The sequence below is a fragment of the Ochotona curzoniae genome, unplaced genomic scaffold, assembly GCF_017591425.1.
Source record: "Ochotona curzoniae isolate NIBS_2020 unplaced genomic scaffold, NIBS_Ocur_1.0 scaffold_1852, whole genome shotgun sequence".
Taxonomy (NCBI): domain Eukaryota; kingdom Metazoa; phylum Chordata; class Mammalia; order Lagomorpha; family Ochotonidae; genus Ochotona; species Ochotona curzoniae.
The window spans coordinates 36,779,520-36,801,965 of NW_024467087.1; the positions used below are offsets into that span (position 1 = coordinate 36,779,520).

At 42.6% G+C, this 22,446-nt stretch overlaps 1 protein-coding gene across 3 annotated transcripts in view; it reads right to left on the reverse strand.

Moving 5' to 3' along the window:
- The window catches only part of CENPI (centromere protein I), a 64,228-nt gene extending 44,410 nt beyond the window's left edge, over window positions 1-19,818 (reverse strand). For 2 of the 3 annotated variants that reach the window (XM_040999840.1, XM_040999839.1), the window contains exons 1-5: window positions 19,761-19,818; window positions 17,539-17,762; window positions 15,535-15,672; window positions 12,914-13,032; window positions 12,524-12,631 (exon numbers count right to left, since the gene is read on the reverse strand). In XM_040999840.1, coding sequence (XP_040855774.1) covers window positions 12,524-12,631; window positions 12,914-13,032; window positions 15,535-15,672; window positions 17,539-17,749 — 576 coding nt within the window. In that variant the 5' untranslated portion in view covers window positions 17,750-17,762; window positions 19,761-19,818. Of the gene's footprint in view, window positions 1-12,523; window positions 12,632-12,913; window positions 13,033-15,534; window positions 15,673-17,538; window positions 17,763-19,760 lie in introns of those variants that run through there. The other variant, XM_040999841.1, reaches the window with a different exon arrangement.
- Between the last annotated feature and the right edge of the window lie 2,628 nt (window positions 19,819-22,446).

Below are 22,446 nucleotides of genomic sequence, written 5' to 3' on the forward strand. Positions count from 1 at the left end.
ATATAACGGCTTAAGTGATTATGCTCCCTGCCAACCACATGGACTTTGTGAATGGCTTCTCAGTTCCAAACTCTGATCATAGTTGAATTCTTGCTATTGTGGGTATCTGGGGAGTGAACCGGCACATGGGAGCATGCTATCTCTTCCCTTCAAATAAAAAAATAGCTTCTTAAAAATTGCCGCATGATCAGGGCCATGACAATGCAGGCTAAATCTCTGGCTGCAATGCCAATATCCCATATGGGTTCCTGTTTGGATACCAGCTGCTCCACTTCTGATCCAGTTCCCTGCTAATGGCCTGGGAAAGCTGCTGAAGATGGCCCAAGTGCTTGGGATCCTGCACCTGTGTAAGAGACCCGAAAGAAGCTTGTGGCCTGGGACTGGCCTAGTCCAGGCATTGCAGCCATTTTAGGGAGTAGACCAGTAGATGGATGATCTCTACATCTCTCTCTTTGTAACTCTGCCTTTCAAATAAAAAGAAATAAATCTTAAAAAGGTTTCTTTTAAATTACTGATTACTAATTCCTCTATACCTTTTCATTTTGTACACCCATATGGTGAGATCTTATTCTAAATCAGGAACCAGTGATCTAAGGGTAACCTGTATTTATAAACATTTATTGCAACACAGCCACACCCATTCATTTATGCATTGTTTACAGCTCCTTTCACACTACACTACTCCACTAACAGAGCAGAATTGTCTGACACAGGAGAGCATGGCGCTCAAACCTAAAATATTTACTGTCTGGCTCTTTAGGAAAAAGTTCACTAACACTGGCTCTAAATGATTCTAAAACAAAGAGTAATTTTTTTTTTTTTAATGTGCCAGCATCGTAGCACAGCACTTAGGCCACTGCTTATGATACCTGCATCCCCTATGATCAGCAGTTAAAGTCCTGGCAGCTTCCAATTCAGCTCCATGCTAATGCACCGAGGAAAGCAGTGGAGGACAGTTCAAGTATTGAGCCCTTGCCACCCACATGAGAGATTCAGACGGAGTTCTCAGCTCCTGGTTTCGGATAAGTCCAACTCCAGCCATTTTCAGCCAACTGTGGATTGACCCAGCTGATGGAAGATCGCGCTTTCCCTCTCTGCCACTTTGCTTTTCAAATAAATAAATAAATCCTTAAAAATATTTAATGAGATGAGGAGTGAACCAGTGGATGGAAGATCTTTGTCTCTCCTTTTCTGAAAATCTTTCTAATAAATAAGCCTTAAAAAAAAGAAAATAAATAAAATCAAAATATTTAATGAGATGAGAGAAACCAATAAAACAAAGAGTTTATTTAAGCAAATTTGTATTTTGTAAGTCATATATCCAAACTTCAAGGTATAGTTTCCACAGAAATGGGTTCAGAGTCTGGATATTCTCAAGTACCAGTTTAGATATAGGATTTCTTCTAAAAGGAAGAACTTAAATTTTGCCCTTTTCTACCATATTATAGAGTACAGCAAACTTCAGTTAGAAATATGAACCACAAGCAACACTAATTATCATGTTAAATGAGCATCACATAATTACTTGTCCTAGGCTTCAGTATTGTAGAAAATCTGACATTCTCGTTTAATTACCCCTAGAACAGAAAAACTCACATGCACCTAATGGTCCACAATTCCCTTTGTTCCAAATATTTAACTATGGCAGCTGAGTCACTAGATAGTCACATATCACTTTTTCTGCACCGTGGCAAGAGAAAATTAAGCTGCTGCCTGGTCACTGGTTCAAGACCCAGCTTTCCACTTTGAATCCAACTTCTTGCTAGTCTATCTGGGAAAGCAAAGGAGGCTGACTCAAGTCCTTGAGCCCCTGCACCCATGTGGGAGATCCAGAAGTATGGGGTTCCTGGCTAGGATCTGGCAGAGCCCCAGCAGCTACTTAGGGAGTAAACCAGCTGATGGAAGATCTCTGTTTGTCTCCACTGTGCCTTTCGAATAAAAATAATTAAGTCTTTTTGTAAAGATTTATTTATTTTTATTTGAAAGGCAGAATTAAAGAGAGGTCTTTTATCCGCTGGTTCATACCCAAATGGCCACAACAGCCAAAGTGGAACTTATCTGAAGCCAGGTGGAATTAGAGAAAGGTCAGAGAGAGAGAGAGAGATCTCCCGTTTGCTAGTTCATTCCCTAGATGGCCACAATGGACAGAGCTGAGCTAATCTGAAGCCTAGAGCCTGAAGCATCTTTTGTATCTCCCACATGGGTGCAAGGGCCCAAAAACCTAAGCCTTCACTGCTTTTGCAGGCCACATTCAGTATGCTGGATCGGAATTAGAACTGAGGGACTTGAACCAGCTCCCATCCAGAATGCTAGCACTAGAGAATCAAGATGGCGGAATAGGATAAGGACACATTTAAACAAATGGAGAAATATTAGCCAGTGTGAAGCAGAGAGAGCACATTCCGGGAAACAGAAGAGGAGAGAACAACAGCAGAGGGGTACCCAGAGACTGACAGACACAGGAAAGCAGCAAAAGCAATGGTGTGTGTTGCAGTGACTGATACCCCAGCACTTTCAGTGAATGGCCATCCGAATTGCACCAGCACCCGGACCTATACCAGCAACCAGGTGGGAAGAGATGTCAACCTGGAGCTCAGGAGTTGAACCCAGTCAAAAAAAAAAAAAAACCGCCCATCCTGAGAACCAGATCTGCAGGCAGATTCTATAGGGAACTTGTGGGCTCACTTCTGTGGGACTGAAGCACCCACAGGTTTTCATGGAAAGCTAGGGGTGGTGATGGGCCAAGCCAGGCTAAAACATGGAATTTACCTGACACTCATGGGAACCAGGGCTGGGAGAAGGCCAGGTTGGGCCAGGTTGCAGCACCCACCAGCACTCACAAATATGATAGTCCAGGGGTGGAGGTGGGCCAGGACAGGGAAGGCTGCAACACTGGTCAGCATTTGTACAGGCCAGGTCTGGGGGCAGGTACGGTTGGGCCAGTGTGTAGCACCCACTGGCATACAAAAGGAGTGAGGATAGAGTATGAACTGCACCTGACTGGGATAGGCTACAACACCCTCAATCAAGAGCTGAGACTGCAGGTGGCCCATGCCAGGCTGGGTTGAAGCACCCACAGCATTTGAAAGATCCTGGACTGGGAATGGGCCTGGTAGGAAAACTTTTGGGACTTCCCTGATGCAGCTCCTAATGGTGAGCACAAGAGACAGGGCATGAGATAAGCCAAGCCAGGTTGGGCTACAGCACCTGTTGGCATGTATATAGGCTGGGTTGGGGGCGACCTGGACTGGACAAAGCTCCAGCACCCACTGGCCCTCACAAGAGCAAGAATGGGTGTGGGACATACAAGAGCCAGGTTTGTGGCTGGGCCAGATTGGGACAGGTTGTAACATCCACAGGGTGAAAGCATGTTCTTGGACCTCGTCCTAGGCTTCTGGATGAACTAATGTGGTCTTAGTAGATCTTGGAAAGATTATCTCAATATCGGTACAACAAAGCCTACCACATCTCAGAACTATCAAAAACACTGAAGTGACACCCTTAGAACACTCTTCCCCACATCAGAGTCTCTAAGGGGTCATCAAATGGCTGTCCCTCATCCCCAGGTACTGATATAGTTTGACAGCAATGAGTGGCCCCCTTGCCTTCTCCCAATTGCAGACACAGGAGAAAAAATAAATTGAAACATCTGTCCTCCATCCACCTTCCTCCATGCCTAGACCCTCCTCCTAATCAGAGACCCACATCGGAGTGGATCCTCCTCAACTATGTAAACAATGTTAAAAATTAAAAATACATATATATATTTTAAAAATCCATGAAGACAAGGAAAACACTTATTCCATTAATGTTGGACTAGACTAGAGCAACTGCTAATACAAGTAAGATCCAGGTCTTGTGGCAGGTTGAGTCAGGCTGCAACAGCCTCCAGTGTACATAAGACCTGGGTCTGGGGGAAGGCCAGGCTAGGTTGAACCACCTGCCAGCACACAAGCTGGGGGTGCAAGCAGGTCAGGCCAAGCTAGACTGCAGCACCCATTAGCAAATGTGAGAGCCAGGTTTAGGGTTGGGCCTAGAATGGGGCCTCAGGTTTTCCTCAGCTAGGCCATAGTACTTGCTGGTGCAAGAAAGAGCTGGGTCTAGAGGCAGGTACGGTCAGGCCACAATGCCAACCATCATGTGTGAGAGTCCAGTCTGGGGGTGGGTCTGGGCCAGGCCACAGTGCCTGGTGGTTCACACAATAACTGGGACTGGGGGCTGGCTAGACTCTATCAGACTGCAGCACCCACTGGCACATGGGTGCTAGATATTGTTGATAGCCTAATTGGAGTTCTGGGGCATCACCCTGATCAGGCGACAGCACTCACACACATACAAGCCAGGAGTGGTGACAGACCAGGCTGGTCTAGGTCCACATTGGTATACTGAGAGCCAGTTCTGGGTGCAGGCCTGGAAAGGGTCCTCAGAGATCTCACAATTAGGCCACAGCACACACTGTACAAATAAGGGTTAGGTGCAGGGGTGAGCAGGCTGCACACAGCAGGGGCTGGGTCTTGGCACAGGCCTAGTTAGAATTCTTGGGGATCATACCAACCAGGCTACAGCAAGGAGTTGGCCAGGATCAACGAATTCATACAGGTCTCCTGATTGGGTGGCAGGGATGCAAGTACTTGAGCCAGCATCTGCTATTTCCTGGGGTGCGCATTAGCAGGAAGCTGGATCAGAATTCCAGGCAGGACTTGGTCCCAGGCACACAGATATGGGATGCAGGCATTGAAGCAGCAGCTTAACCTACAGTACCACCATGCCTGTCCCAAGTGGAAGCTTCTCTTAAAATAGGGTTCTATGGAAATCACTTAAACAGATCCCTCAGAGCATGCTCCACACCAGTAACCCTGGAATGACACAGTGTGGCAGTTCCTCATGCCCAGGTACTGGGGCGGTTGGGAGTCTGGGTGTGGCTTCTCCACTTGTCTCCTCCCTTTCCCCAGACACAGGAGGAAGAAAAAGAAAATTTGGAAACGATGGTCTCACTTACATTCCCCTAACCCTCCATCCTTCCCAACCTGATCAACTGTGTAAACACCAACCCCCTACAAAAAAAGTAGGGCTCTGTAATGTGGTATCTAAGACCTTAGGTAAGATCTCTATACTCAGTTCTATTAAAATTCACTGAAGCATTTTTTAAAATTTTGAATGGATCTATGACTCATACATCATCTCGCAACATGTTGATCACCTGTAAAATATTGGTTTACTGAATTATACTGAGCTTTCAAATGTTGACACAATCCACCAAATGTGCCTGAAATCACATTCATTAATATTGCCAAAAAATCTCATTAGAAAAATTAACTGTCAAGAAGGTGGCAGGTTCACAGGAGAAAACAGATTTCCAAACTTCATATTTGTGCTTGAAAGTTCAAATTTAATCACTGGCAACAAATGTGGCCTGCTGATTTCTTTGAAACAATAATCCTGTTTCAAGAAAAATGTTTTCGAGATTCCCACGTGAGAGCTGTATGCCATTCTTTCAAGCACAAAGTACACTCCATAAAGAACAGCTAGTTTAGCTCACAACTCAAACACACAAGTGCCTTTCCTCAGAAACACTGTAGTTCACTGTTCAGAATGGTTTGTTTGCATTTTCCATTTTATCACACAGAGGACTAAAGACATGTCTTAAAGGTTTGAGACATAGTAAGAATAATAAATTAAGTTTTACTCCTTCATTTAGGACATGCTTAAATGAAATTAGCATTTTAATCTTTTATGCAGTAAAAAAAATACAACCATTGTTTGGTGCCACAACGATTGGGCTATAGCAGCAACAGTTTTATCCAACATGGCTTTCAACACCATCAGCATAAATGTTAACACTATGAAAACAGCAAACAATATTATTATGAAAACAATTTTGACCTTTTAGACTTCCTCTAAAAGTGACAGAGATCACAGGGGTTCACAGACTTCTAGTCTACAGCTTCATCATGTTATACATGGATTATCCTGTCAATATTCTAATCTTCCTATCTATTCACTTTACTAATTCATACTGTTTGGCACTACTAAAAAAAACAGCAACTTAAAAAGCTGCTCTCAATATATTCTGTCCAAATCTTTTGAATCAAGTTAAAATTCCTTAGCACCACATTGAAAAACATAATGTATAATCTACCCTAACTCAACTTAATATCTATCACCAGCCAACATTAACTACAATTAAGTTAGATCAGTCTAAATAAGGTCTGCTAAGACACAGCTACACCTCTCACAACTGTGTATGAAATATTCCCTCATACGGAAAATAATTATCTTTCACCAAATCCCAAACCCTACTCAACACTAAAGGGTCAGTAGAAGTCCAATACACTTAAGGAAGCTTTTTATTTCTTTTTTATAAATTTATTTTTGATGATGTTTACATAATTGATCAGGGTGGGAAGGGTTGAGGATCAGGGCAAAGTGGGTGAGAGCCTTGTTTACACACTGCCTTTTTCTTCTAAGGAAGTTTTTTCTAATCACTGGTTTACAATGCTCCTTTCTGGAAACACTCTGGCAGTTATGGTTCACACACTATCACTTACCACCTTTGACAATTTAACGATCAGTCCATGTTTTAACTTTATGTGCTTCCTTAATGCTCCAACTAAGGATTTTAAGTTCTGGAGTACGGAAGCCCTGTGTTAAATGTTGAAGTTTCTACAATGCCTAGAACAATGCATGAACATGTAGAAATATCAATTTTTCAAAAAAAATTTATTTCTTTCATAAAATACGGTAGTTAAGGTTTGGGACTTCTTGAAAAAATTTTAAAGATTTTACCTATTTTGGAAAGAATCAGGATGGCAGAATAGGGTAAGGACACGTTTAAACAGACAGAGAAACATTTAATCAGGATGAAGCAGAGAAAATACATTCCAGAAAATAGGAGAGGACAGAACAATAGCAGAGGGGTTCCTGGAGACTGACAGACACAGGAAAGCAGCAGACACATCAGTGTGGTGTTGCAGTGACTGATACTCCAGCAGCATTCAGCTAACACTGATCTGAACTCAACCAGCAGCTGGAAATCCATCAGCAAACAGCTGGGAAGGGACTTTCACTGGGAGCCTGGGAGGTGAACCCAGACAAAGAACGGTCCGTCCTGCTGGTCCATTTGATTTGACCAGGAGCAGAGACAGAGCAGCAGACCCCAGATGGGCAGTGTGAGAACAGGGTGGATTTCACAGCCGAGTCAGCCCCCTAGAGCCGAACTGGGCACACTTTGCTTTAGGAGGCAAAGGCAAGGGAAAGGACAGAGCATATGCTGAGCTGGGAGTCAACTCTTTTCTGACTCAGTGAACTGCATCAACGTGGCATTCTACAGGTTCCACCTGGGGCAGGTCTGGGTAGCCCTAAAACCTGACAGCCAGCAGATCAAGAACTCTAGTAGTGGTACATCAGGCGTCATTTGTACAATGTGGCAAAAGTTTTAGGACAGCAGAGGAAACAGTGAATTGCACATGTGCTGAGCTCACAAGAATTCACTGAATTCCCTGGATTACACTGGTCCCACAGGAAAATAATACCGACTGTGCCATCGTACTGGTCAAAACAGGTCCGTGTGGCACCCAGAACTAACATCCAACAGGTTCCAGCAAGATCAGCACCACCAACAATCTATTTATATAGGACACCTGGTGTCTCCCTAATCCTGGGACCTGCTCCAACAAAGGGGAAGAAAGGTAGTTTAGACAACAGTTCAGCCTCAGCACGGTATCACAGGACGTGGAGATTGATGAGCCAGGAGTTGCAGTTATGGAGTTCTTTGTGGAAATCTAACATAAGAACCCAGACCTGGAACTCGATGGATGGAGTGGCATAATTGTCTCCAAGCAAAGAGATGTATACCAACTGCAATAACTAAAATCGCATTGTAGACCTGTGGGTGACACAGCTTTGAAACTTGCTCGAAGGAGAAGACTCTGCTAACCAGAAGTACAATGATCAAGAGCAAAAGAAGAGACAAAAGCACAATGAATATTACCGAGAACTCCCCTGCAAAGGAGCAAAACTCTTTGCCAACCTCAGAGTTAACTGAGGAAGACATCGAGAAAATTAGGGGACACAGAACTCAGAAAACTCATTTTAAAGCTTCTTATCAACAATGAGAAGCACATACAAGAGTTCAAAGAATTTAAGGAAGCAATAAAGCAAATCAAGGCTGGTATATTAGAAATTAAGAACACAGTAGAGCAAATGAAAAGTACAGTGGAGAGTCTCCAAAGTAGAATGAAGCAAGCAGAGGAAAGAATCTCAGAATTGGAAGATATTTCCTGTCATCAGGGGGAAGCAAACAAAAAGCTGGAAGCAGAGCTGGATCAGGCCAAAAAAAGTATTCAAGAATTGAAAGACACTATTAAGAGACCAAATATAAGAGTTATGGGAGTCCCAGAACGTGCAGAAAGAGAAGCTGAGTTTGCAAATGTATTTAATGAAATAATCAAGGAAAAATTCCCTAGTCTGGAGAAAGAATTGGGAAACAAGATCCAGGAGGGGCACAGAACTCCCAACAGGCTTGATCAAAAGCAATCTTCACCACGACATATGATCATCAAGCTCTCTTCAATTGAGCATAAGGAAGAGATCCTTAAATGTACACATGAAAAAAATCAATTGACATATAAAGGAATGCCAATTAAGCTCACAGGAGATCTCTCACAGGAAACTCTATAGGCAAGAAGAGAATGGAGTGACATATTCCAGATTCTAAAAGAAAAAAAAATTATCAACCCAGGATAACATATCTAGCAAAGCTTTCTTTTGTCTTTGAAAATGAAATAAAACTCGTGCACAGTAAAGAAAAGTTCAAAGAATTTGCTTCTTCCAAACCTGCCCTACAAATCATACTTCAAGATGTTCTCTTGACAGAGGAGAGGAATAGCACCCAACAAAACCAAAGGCGAATGTGAAGAACACCCCAGTAAAATGACAACAGAAGACTAAATCAACTAACAACCCATTCCTAAAATGACAGGACCAAAGTACCACCCATGTATATTAAACTCTGAACGTAAATGGCTTAAGCTCAATCAAATGTCATAGATTAGTAGACTGGATTAAAAAATAAAACCCATCTATTTGTTGTCCTGAAGAGACACATTTCACCAACAAAAATCAGCGGAAGCTACATCGCATGGGTTTTGATGTTTTCTGTTAGTTTCATCTCTTCAAAACACTTTCTTCTCATTAAATCATTCAATGACTCATAGATCATACAGTAGCATCATTTTCCTCAACAAGGTTCTTGATTTTCATTTCTTTAGCTACACGTTAGTCATTTAGTAGCATGTTATTTAACTTCATGGTGCTGTTAATTTCTTTTTTCTTCCTGATGTTGATTTTGTTTTGTGGCTCTTCATTTAAGGGAAGGTATAGTAGTTGTGTAATGGAGACTCTCATATCTAGTAACATGTTATTTAACTTCATGATATTGTAAATTTCTATTTTTCTTTCGATTGTTGATTTTGTATTATGACTTTTCATTTGAGGGGATGTACAGTAGCTGTGAAATGGAGACTAACATCCAGATGTGAGGATACAATGCAGTATGCATTTGTACTTCCAGACAAAGATGGACTTACAATGAAACTGTTTACTATATCTTGACAATAGGATGCTGGACTCTCTGTCATTGTCCATGTGCACAATGATGGACATATCACTGTGTATGAACAACTATGCTTTAGTAATGATATAGAGGAACTAGGAGGGGGAGGGGAGAAATTGGGTCTGGCATAAGGGAAATGCCAGGAGCCTATGGAACTGTATCATAAAATGATTATAATAATAATGATAATATATCAGTATGCAAAAAAATAAATTAAAAATTTTAAAAATAGTAAATGTCAGTACAGATGATACTGTTAAAGTGATTCCTTACAATGAAGCTGTATACAGCCAGACAGGCTATCATATATAAGTGACATTTACTATGAACTGTGCCATCACAGGATATAAGTAACTTTACTGTCCTAATAAAGGAACATCTCATTTTGTGAAACAGGAAAAGAAAGATTTTACCCATTTTATTTAAAGCCATAATTACAGACAGGGAAGAAGAGAGAGAGAGAGATCTCTTCTATCTGCTGGTTCACCTCCCAAATAGCTGTACTGGCTGGAGCTGGGCTGGTCCAAATGCAGGAGTTAGGAGCTTCTCTTCAAGGAGTTCCACAAGGGTGCAGAAATACAAGCACCTAGGCCATCCTTCACTGCTTTTTGAGGCATATTAGCAAGCAGCTGATCAGGAAGTAGAGCACGGGCCCAGCACCATAGCCTAGTGGTTAAAGACCTCATTTTGAACACACCAGGATCCCATATGGGCACCGGTTCTAACCCCGGTGGCCATGCTTCCCATCCAGCTCCCTGCCTGTAGCCTGGAAAGCAGTTGAGGATGGCTCAAAGCCTTGGGACCCTGCCATGTGGGAGACCTGGAAGAGGTTCCGAGCTCCTAGTTTTAGATTGGCTCAGCACGGGCCATTGTGGCTGCTAGGGGAGTGAACCAGCGGACAGAAGATCTTTCTCTCCATCTCTCCTCCTCTTTGTATATCTGATGTTCCAATAATAATTTTTAAAAAAAAATAGCAAGACACAAATACATTTACATTGTAAGACTTTTTTTTTTTTTAATTTCATTTTGTGACACAGTTTCACAGGCTCTGGGATTCCCCCAACCCCTCCCCGCACCCTCCCCCCAACTTGGATTTCTCCACATTGTTGTAGCACAGTTCATATCCAGTCATGATTCCCTCATTGCGAGCATGAGAAACTGTTGAACTTATCTGGACACAAATACATTTAAAAAAAAAAAAAAAAAGTGGAGCAGGGTGCCAATCCCACAATGTATTAAGATAAGCCTCCATCTGCAGTGCTGGCTTCCCATATGGGCACCTGTCCCAGCTGTTCAATTTTGATCCAGATAACTGTGTATAGCCTGGAAAGGTAATACAAGTTGGACCAAGGCCTTGGGACCCTGCACCCACATGGGCGACCCAGAACTCTCCTGGCTCCTGGCTTCAGATCAGCTCAGCTCCGGCCATTGCAGCCTCTTGGGACGTGAACAAAGAGGTGAAAGATCCCTCTGTCTTTCTTTCTCTCACTGTAAATATGTCTTTCAAACAAAAACATAGTAAATTTATCTTTTTTAAAAAAGAAGAGGAACAGGTGGGACTCTAACTGGCACCCATATGCAATTTCGCTGCTAGAAGCAGCAGTCTAACTTGCTATGCCATAGCTCTGTCCCCCCAAAAAAGCAATTTCAAAATATAATCATGAAGTGGGGAGGCAATGCTATGATATAACAGGTTAAGCCACTAGTTGCAAGGCTAGCGGCCTGTATCAGAGGGCCACTTCAAATCCTGGCTGCTCTGCTTCTGTTCCAATTCCCTGCTAATGTGCCAAGAAAAGCAGTGGAAGATAGCCCAAGTGCTTGGACCCCTGCTACCTATATGGGAGAATTGGATGGTGTTCCTAGACCCTGGTTTTGGCTTAGACCGGCCAAAACCATTGTGTCCATTTGCTGGGGAGTAAACCAGCAGATGGAGTATCTCTCTATCTCCCTGCTTCTCTCAGTTGGCTCTTCAAATAAATAAACAAATCTTTTTAAAACCACAATCAATGGGGGCCCGGCACGGTGGCGCAGTGGTTAAGGTCCTCGCCTTGCACGCCCGGGATCCCATATGGGCGCTGGTTCTAATCCCGACAGCCCCACTTCCCATTCAGCTCCCTGCGTGTGGCCCGGGAAAGCAGTTGAGGACAGCCCAAAGCTTTGGGACCCTGCACCCGCGTGGGAGACCTGGAAGAGGCTCCTGGCTTCGGATTGGCATAGCATCGGCCGTTGCGCTCACTTGGGGAGTGAATCATCGGACGGAGGATCTTCCTCTCTGTCTCTCCTCTCTGTATATCTGCCTTTCTAATAATAATAATAATAATAATAAATCTTTTTAAAAAAACGCAATCAATGGATGGTTTTCCCCAAGGTAAGAAGATCTCAGTTAGATGAGCAAGTCACACGATCTGTGAACCACAGATGATCCTTGAACACCTTCCAGGTGGACAGCGGATTGATTTCTTAGCATTATTAATGTTTTTAATGGGAATGATTATGCTATTTCATCAAACTCAGTCCACTGGTACCTCATGAGATGCAATCCTCTCCTTCTCATTAATTCTGATGAGGTTTCTATAGTGTTAATCAAGAAAATACAAAGTGAACCTAAGGACCCTGTTAGAGTGGTTTAAAGGTGAAACAAATGACAACCACTGATACATATCAGCTAAGAAACTCCAACATGGAGTCAACACTCTGTGACATTTTGCTTCCTTAAGAGGAGACATACAGAAAATATAGCAAAAAGTTTATATTAGTCAATCTGAGAGGCATATGAGAGTGTTTGATATTTTGTTCCTCACTATCCTATCTATGTTAAAATAAGGAAAATACATTGTGTGGCACTTAGATGGATATATGATGTGTCAAAATACATGAATAAATTATTTGACTGAAGTTAAGTTTACTTACCAGATCATCGTCTTGTAATGAAGCAAAAAAGAAGCCATAGAGCAAGTTAATTTGCTCCTTGTGATCAATGAAGTCAAACATTGCAATCAGCCAACGATAAAAAAGTACCTAACGAGAGACAAAATGCTTATCTTTAGAGAAATAGAACTGGCACAGAAGAGCTTAATCCCTCCCAGGGTTGTTTTAGGAGCTGCTAGCACAAAGTAAGATAATACATTTTATTTCTCAATAAAAATTTCTCCTTGAGCAGCATCTTTGCATGAAGCTGTATCATTCCAAAACTCCAGGCTTTGCACAAAAGGCCACTGCCATTACTCTGTAAGTGGCTCTTCCTTGCCAGCCCTTAAGTGGTTCTGAAGGACTTATCATCAAAGTGTTTAAAAAGATTACCTTGGTGCTACCAGAACACTTGCCAACACAAAGCCAAGAGACTGCCTTAACCACAGAATCTTCTGATATTACAGTTGCTGGAATCAGACACTTCAATATCCGTGTGTTTATAGCATTCCCTGGATAGTAGATAAACTCTGAATTAAAATACACTTTAGTATCTTGATTCCTCCTTTACTATTATTCATTCTTGGTGTTAAAAACATCACGTTGTCAAGTATTAAGCCTTCTAACAGTACTTTAAATTTATATTATGCTATCTCAAAAACTAAAATGACAGAAAGGAGGGTATGAGACAAAAGGGAAGGGAGGGAGGAATGGAATATCAAGATGTTTTTAGAGTTTTTTTTTAAGATTTATCTATTTTTATTGGAAAGGCACAGATACAAAGATCTTCCATCCACTGGTTTATTCCCCAAATGGTCACAACTGCTGATGCTTAGCTGATCCAAACCCATGAGCTTCTTTGGGTCTCCCACATGGGCAGGTTCCTTGAGCCACCCTCCACTGCTTTTCCAGGCCATAAGCAGGGAGTTGGATGGAAAGTAAAGCAGTTGACACACGAACCAGTACACATATGGGACCCTGGTGCTTTCAAAGGAAAGATTAACCAGGTGTGCCATCATGCCTGGCCCCTGTTCTTAGAATTGTATCTACAGGGGCCAGTCCATGGCATAGTATATTAAGACTCTACCTGAAGTGCCTGCAACCCATATGGGTACTGGTTCCACTCCTGAATGCTATACTTTCAATTCAGCTGCCTGCTAATAATGTACTTGGAAAACACAGGAAAATGGCGCAAAGCCTTGAGACTGTGTAACCACATGGGAGACCTAGAAGAAGCTTCTGGCTTTGGATCAGCTCAGTTCCAGATGTTCTGGCTATTTTGGGAGTGAACCAGTGGATGGAAGAACTTTCTCTCTCCAAATCTGCTTTTCCAATAAAAGTAAGTAAATCTTTCAAAAATACACAAAAAGAAAATGGAAGGGTAGAACTGATCTTGGCAGGCAATGATCAGTTAAACACAGATTCCTGGGAAGATATTTAATTCAAATGACGTGAAAGTACCTATAAGGACAAAAACTGATTTAATTTTCTGGGAAAATAAGGAGAATTAATTAAGAATGGAGAAATTAAATACCTGAGAGTCATATGCTGAATTCAATTTACAACACAATTGTAGGACATTGTGACCCTAGAAGGTCAGCGAGCACAGGATTACAGTTGATTGGATAATATTTGCATGAGAACAACTGAATGTCTATCTTTTATATACCAGATTGGATATCATTTATATAAGAACAGTTGAATGGAAGGTATGTGTGTGAGAACACTTGGTGGAATATATAAGACAAAAGGAGTTCCAAACAAAAACATAGAAACTGGTACTGGGTTTTGTTGATGAGCTCAATACTTCCTCCCTTATCCCATATGACCCTCAGTATATAAAGTCTGATGCCACTAATAAACTTCAGCTGTGACCATCAGTCAGGGTCCACGCATGTTATTATTGGCTCCGTGCACCAAGTCCATCGCTGCGGGACAGCGACACCCAATATGTAAACGTCAGGAAATACTTTGATAACAGCCTCAATTTTCAGTAGAAAAAACAGCAATGTGGTACAATGTAAACACCAGAATGAAGATCTGATTTCCCAAGCTATGATCTGACATTAAAGCAAGTCTCTATAACCACCCTACAACTGTTTCCTCACCTTTCCTGCATGGGTGTTTTCAGTCCAAAGTATTTCTTAATTCTGAATTTAGAAGATTCCGAGCAGAAAGAACATGGACCAGGTATTATTTTTTCTTTTTTTTTTTTTAAGATTTTTAAACTTTTTATTGCAAAGTCAGAAATAGAGAGGAGGAAAGACAGGAAGGAAGATCTTCCATCAGATGACTTACTCCCCAAGTGAACACAATGGCCGATGCTGCGGCAATCAAAAGCCAGGAGCCAGAAACTTCCTCCTCCAGGTCTCCCATGCAGGCGCAGGATCCCAAGACTTTGGGGCATCCTCAACTGCTTTCCCAGGCCACAAGCAGGGAAGTTGATGGGAAATGGAGCCGCCGGGATTAGAACCAGCGTGTTTAAGGTGAGGACTTTAGCTGCTAGGCCACTGAGCTGGGCCCTGACCAGTTACTATTTCTAAGAACTTTTCCCAGTCCCCACCCTTAACACCAATGAACTTACAACAGGGAGAAGCTACTTGAACAGAAGGAAAAAAACCTTGAAAGTCAGTCACAAACACTGTGATGGGGGTAAGTAAACTTAACGACAATGAACAAGACTAATCTTTGAAGATGATTTTCAGTACCACTACTTAAATTATTTTCAATGCTTCTTAAGAAAAATGTTACAAATGGCTGCATATGTTTGGCAACAAGAGTTAATGCATTTTATTTTTAAAGATTTCTGATAACTGGTCATTTTCAGCATATGTACACACAAACTTTTGGTTCATAAGATAATCTAAATGCAGTAAAGCACTTTATAATTTTATCAAATCAAAGCAGCCTCATGAAGAGAATGGCAATAATAAAGAACTGCAATCGATTGCAGTGAGTAATCTAATTCAAAGTCTGAAAAGCAAAACTCAGCAAAATGTGCCCTTTCGACATACCAAATCTACCACAGAGTGCAACGTTGAGCAGAATGTCAATTGCTTCTGGTGATAACCCATTCTTCCAAGCCACATTTTCCACAATTATCAAGTGCTTTTCCAAGTTCTTATCTTTACTCCTTAAATTTCTAGTGGGATCTGGAAAAAAGGAACAATAATAAGTAGTTAAACATTTAAAATTCTTTCAGTCTTCAGCTTCAACAAATTGTAGTTGTACCACTGTAACTACACTACCTACTACAACTTATGTGTGTGTGTGTGTGTACAAGTCTTTCTTAAAAACTAACATTCTTTTAAAACTCTAAAATATATGTGTAATGCTTATTTCTATCTGGTTAAAAGACAGAGCAACAGAGAGAGAGCTCTACTACCCAATGGTTCACTCCCTAAATGCCTGTAACAGCCATGACTGGGCCAGGCTCAAGCCAAGAGTCAGAATTCTAACCAGATCTTTCATGTGGGAGGAAGGGGTTCAAGTACTTAAGCCATCATCAGCTGCCTCTCAGGATGCATTAGCAGGAAACCAGATCAAAAGAGGATCAGCTGAGACTCAAACCAGGCACTCCGATATGAGATGTGTGTACCCCAAGTGGTGGGTAATCCCACAGAACCACAATGCCCAAACAGCAATAGCAAGAGTACATCAGTAAAGAAAACTAAGTTATACCTTATTACCCTTGCCTTAAGCAACTAAAAGAATTGAGCTTCAGACTGTGATCTCTTTCAATATTAGCTTCTCACATTCTGCCTAATATTATATTGGAATCACCTGCAAAGCTTTTTTAAAAAGTCCTGATACCATGTTGCATGCCATACCAATAAACTATGAATAGATGTCACAAATCAATACACTAAAATTTTTTTAATGATTTATTTTTATTGGAAAGATTTACAGAGAGAATGAGGGACAGAGAGGAAAATGTTCTGTCCACTGATTCACTCCGCAAATAGCCACAACAGCCAGAGCTAAGCCGATCCCAAGCCAGGAGCCAGGAGCTTCCCCTGGGTCTCCCAAGCACGCCAGGTCCCAAGGCTTTGAGCCTTCCTCGACTGCTTTTCCAAACAACAAACAGGAAGCTGGATGGGAAGTGGAGCAACCGGGATTAGATCCCAGCACATGCAAGGTGAGGACTTTAGTTGCTAGGCTACCACACCAGGCCCACAAATCAATCTTTAAAAGATTCTTTGGCTGGTGCTATAGAACAGCAGGTAAAAGCACCTCCTGCAGTGCCAGCATCCCATATGGGTACCAGTTTTTAGTCCTGGTTGCTTCCAATTAAGCTTCCTGCTAATAATCCAGGTGCTTGAGCCCATGTGGGAGACCTAGAAGCTCTTGGCTCCTGGCTTTAGTCTGGTCCACCTTCAGCCTTCATGATGATCTGGGAGTAAACCAGCAGATCGAAGATCTCTATCTTTCCTTCCCTCTATAATTCTGCCTCTCAAATAAATAAATCTTATTAGAAAAAGATTCCTTAGATGACCCCAATATGGAGCATTTTTAGGAATTATTCTGCTAGGGTCTGTTGGATCCCTAATATCTAGCACAGTGGTACCTAGTATGTGCTTGATAAATTCCTATGAAACAAGAACATAGGCACGATGGCTCTCAACTGGCTAATCCCCTGCCTGCAACTGCTTAGATCCTACGGACACCAGTTCATGTCCCAGTTGATCCACTTCCCATCTCATTCCCTGCTTGTGGCCTGAGAAAGCAGTGGCGGACGGCCCAAAGCCTTGGGACCCTGCACCCGCATGGAGGACCCCGAGGGAGCTGCTGGCTCTTGGCTCCTGGCTTTGGATCAGCTCAGCTCCCGCTATGGCAGCCATCTGGGGAGTAAAGAGCAGATGGAAGATCTTTCTTTTTCTCCTTTTCTCTATAAATCTGCCTTTCCAATAAAAATAAATAAATCTTAGGGGAAAAAAGAAACAACAGCATAAACAAGAGAAAGACTAGAATATCTTCATAGAAGTTGAATTCTCATAAATGGAACAAAGTCTCCTAACCTTTCTCAAAGTACCCCAGTGCTTTTTGCAGTGCGTCTCCAGCTTGATCCTCAGCATGTTCACAATCTTCCACTGGCTTGTCTCGTTTCAAGATACTGCTGCTGTCACCTGGTTTTTCTTCTACTTCCCAAGCTGAGAGGTCAGTCCGGTAACAATCTTGTAAGGTCTTTCTTTCTGTCTGGGAGCTGTTCTCTCTCTTCTGAGGCATCATTATTGCACATGCCCTATTCAGAAACAAGTCTCAAGTTCTCATTTGTCCTCCACACAGTATCTTTTCCCCCCACACACACAGTGACTATACCCATACCACCACATTTAGTAGATAGTACCTAGACTGTGAAAGGCACACAACAAATAAGCTGACAACAAACCAGAAAACAAAACCTAAAGGTTAACTTCCTCAGAAAGCCCTTTATTAGAGAAATAGAAACAACTCCCAAAAGTAAAATACATCAGCCAAATTGGTCTTCTTGTGGGAGTCAAACAGTAAGAATACTGGTAGCACACACAGCTTTCTCCTAAAATAGCTGTATCCCATAAACAAGTCCAAAACTAACCCAGCTCAACAACTCGCTTATTTTCTCCTGTGCCCACATTGTCCCTAGCTTTAGATTTTGATTTTCATCTTTAGGCTTCTCAGTTTGTTAGTGCTGAAGTGCAAAGAGCATCATGTAGAAGTCAAATTAGTGGCCAAATTAAATATCCTAAAAACAGAAGTATTCCCTATGTATTAATCCATGTATTCAATAATTACTGAATGCCATCTCTTGGACAAGCACAACACCAATCACCTGAGATAAAATATGAACATAATCAAGGTCCCGACTCATGAAATTTACTGGGAGAAGGAGATATTGACAATCAATCCTTAATAACAAAGAATACAAAGTAATGTGACAGAAATTGGTGGTGCTGGAAAACCTGCGTGAAGTGATTTCGAAGTGAGGTTTGAATGCCACAAAGGAAGCCACCATGCAAAGAACTAGTGGAAGAGGATTTTATGCGTGGGAAGAGAAAGGTATGGTAAGACCTTAAATCAAGAAAAAGTTGCCTGTTTACTGAAACAGCAACAATGGTAATGTGGAGGGAATGCAGTGAAGGACAGAGAAAGTAAAAAACACAGCTGGGAATCAGATCACACTGGGACTTGCAGACGTTTTATGTGTCAATGGGAAACCACGCCGGGAGAGAGGAGTGGTCAGAGTGAGGAGCAACACTACCTGACTGTGTTTTAAAATCATGGCTAATGTCATGATACACTTACATAGCAGAATAATGGACTTGTGACTATTGTTAAAGTACTATTGTAATAATATAGGAGAAAACTGGATAGGAGAAGGGTGGAATGGCAACGGAGGGGAATTCCCTAAGCCTAAAAAACTCTATCATGAAAGTAAAAAAAAAAAAAAAAAAAGACCATGGTTAGCTGCTCTGTGGAAACTCCAGTTTAGGGGTCAATGCATGGCAAGAGTGCTTAAAAGGTTTCTGCAGAAGTCCAGAACAGGGATGGCTGTAGTCTGCCCTGGGTCTCATATGTATTCGGGTAGAAGTGAAAATACCTGGAGTCGTCGTTTTGGAGGTAACTTGGACTAGACACGATTTGAAAAAAAAAAAAAAAACTGGATGTGGGGAACATAGGCAGGATGGCTCTCAACTGGCTAATCCCCTGCCTGCAACTGCTTAGATCCTACGGACACCAGTTCATGTCCCAGTTGATCCACTTCCCATCCAGCTCCCTGCTTGTGGCCTGAGAAAGCAGTGGAGGACGGCCCAAAGCCTTGGGACCCTGCACCGCAAGGAGGACCCCGAGGGAGCTGCTGGCTCTTGGCTCCTGGCTTTTTTGCCTCAAGAGGGGAAAATCAGGGAAAAGTCGAAAGGGCAGCTCCATCCTCCCTCCCTAAAAGCGATAAAGCCACAAGAGTAATGTATGTCCACCCCATTGGGAAGTTCCGGGTTCGGAACTGTTTCCCAGAGTTCCAGAAAGAAGGGCGAAGGAGCCTTGGCAGATTCCATTCACCGAACCCGCCCAGCGCTTCCCGCGGACCCCCTTCCGCCGCCCCGGAGAGTGAAAATTGCCGCTGACCGACTCCTGGGGCCGATTCCTGGATTGGAAGAAAAACCAATTCCCAGCACACTTTACAGGAAAGCCTCGCCTTCAGAAGTCAGGCGATTCCCTTCTCTCCCCGACCCCCCATTTCTCCCGTTGTTTAACAGTACTTCACCTTAATACGCTCCACAGCTCCACATCCTTCCACCTTGGAACGGCGCCTCCCCGATTCAAAGGCGCCAGCCCCGCCCTGCGCATGCGCTGCCGCAGACACCCAGCGGGCGGCTGGGCGGAGCCGTGCCCTCTGCTGCAGCCTGATTGGTTGGAGTACAGGCGGGAGGTGGCGAGCGCCTGACGCTGTCGGAGACCCAATTACTGAGAGCCGCTTGCTCCACCTAACCAAACTGTGGCGCGCGGCTAAGTGGGCCGTTGCTTCTGCAGTCAGCTGATTGGCTGCCGGCCTTCGCGTCCTGGTAATGCTGTCGTCATTTTGCGTAGAGGACCAGTGTCTTGATTCTAGAATTTAACATAATCAATCATAGTGATCGTGTTGCCCAGATTGACCCCAAGTGTCTGGACATTGTAGGAAAATATCCCCATACTGACACTTAAGGTGATTTTCCTTCTATGAAACTCAGAGTTGGTAAGAAAAGAATTAGATCTGCTTTTGGTTAACCAAGAATGGGTAGAAATAACCCCCAAGGTTTCCTGTTAACATGTATCCACAGCCAGATACGGTACTATATTTCAAATAGCCAACTGTCAACATGAAATATTCCCAATTTTAGAGTTCCAATTGACCTTACACAAACTGACTAAAAACAGCAACAAGGCTTAGGATGACATCTGGACTTAGTCCAGGAAAAACAAAGTTAGCATACCTTACTGGCTTCTCAAGGCTGAGACATCACAAACGTTAAGTAAAAGTAGGGGGAAAAAAAGCTATGATGTTAGTGATAGATGAATAATCACAGATTAAGTTGATGTGCTTGGGAAAAACTACAACTGAAATGACTACTTACCACATGCAAATTTCTCTAAGTAGATTCATGACCTCTTATTTAATCAAACATAAAAATTGAGGCGGTTCTTTTTCCTCTCATTTTTTAAAAGATTTATTTATTTTTATTATAAATTGATATACAGAGAGAGGAGAGACAAGAGAGGAAGGTCTTCTGTCCGATGATTCACTTCCCAAGTAGCCACAGTGGCCGGTGCTGCGCTGATCTGAAGCCAGGAGCCAGGAACTTCTTCCTCCAAGTCTCCCACACAAGTGCAGGGTCCCAAGGCTTTGGGCCGTCCTTGACTGCTTTCCCAGGCCACAAGCAGGGAGCTGGATAGGAAGCAGGGCTGTGGGGATTAGAACCGGCACCCATGTAAGATCCCGGTGAGTTCAAGACAAGGACTTCAGCTGCTAGTTTATTATACCGAGCCCAAGACTGTTCTTTTTCTATAACTTCTCTTTATCTAGTAAAATTGAAGATTTCTCAAGTCATTCTTTGTGCTTTTAACCATTTGATGACTCAAAGAAATACGAGTTGGAAGAGATTTTAAAACCTCAGCAACCTTATTTTTGTCTGATTAGACTGGAGCCATGAGTGGTGAAGTAAGTTGGCTGTCATGAGAGGTCTGTCACAATTCAACTTCTGTGCCACGAATTTGAGTGTGAGATATGGATTCACCTTTATTTCATACATCCTAATGTTTCTGAAATCAATTTTCTACTTTCCTTTGGCATCACCGAACGTAGTAGAATCCGCAAAACCTAGAACTTGTACTAGGACCCTAATTCTGTGACTTGTCTTACGTGCAAAGATCACATAAGAGAGACCTTAAATGAGATTAAAAAAAGAAAAAACAAAAGCTGGCACTCTAAACCACCACATATTAAATGATTATAGTCTGTCTTCTTTTTCCTCTCCTTCCTCAACCAGATTCAAAAAGATAGCCTGAATCCTTTGATGTGACCCTTTCTTTCGAAGTTTCCAGGCTCGTCCCAGTGGCCTAGCAGCTAAAGTCCCTACCTTGAATTAGTATAGATTCTATACGGGTGCCGGTTCTAATCCCGGAAACCCCACTTCCTATCCAGCTCCCTGTTTGTGGCCTGGGAAAGCAGTTGAGGATGGCCCAAAGGATGTACAGTACAGGATGACCCTGTACCCACGTGGGAGACTTGGAGGAAGTTCCTGGCTCCTGGCTTCGGATCAGCGCAGCACCGGCTGTTGCGCTCACTTGGGGAGTGAATCATTGGATGGAAGATCTTCCTCTCTGTCTCTCCTTCTCTCTGTATGTCTGACTTTGTAATAAAAATTAATAAATCTTAAAACAAACAAAAAAGAAACTTCCATATTTGGTGAGACAAAACTTCCTCCAAATTTCAAAAATTTTTTTATTTTGAAAGAATGAATGAAGTAAGACAGAGAGGTATCAATTACCAGGAACAATGACATTGAAGAAAATACAGTAAATACTCTCCCCACACACAACCCCCCACCCTTTCCCCATCCCCATGGCACAAGAATATTAAAACCATCAAAGCACATCTAATAAAGAGAAACAGCAGTACATAATGAAGAAAGCAAATGTCCATACTGCTCAGTCCAACTAACCCATGCCAAATGTCCTTCCCCCAGTGGAAATCCACCCACTGGAATGATAAAGAGGCATAGAGGAGACGAGCCTGGGGATGACTTGGATGCCACTTACACGAGCAATTGGGCTAGTTAGTCTGTTTGGCAGAAACACTAGGTCCAGTTCATCGAATTTCAAATGATTTTGGGGAACAACTGGAGTTTGAGATTCACAGGCTTCTAAAAGGACCAATCCCTGCTCTCTTAGCCACCAGGTTAGCAGCTGTCAAA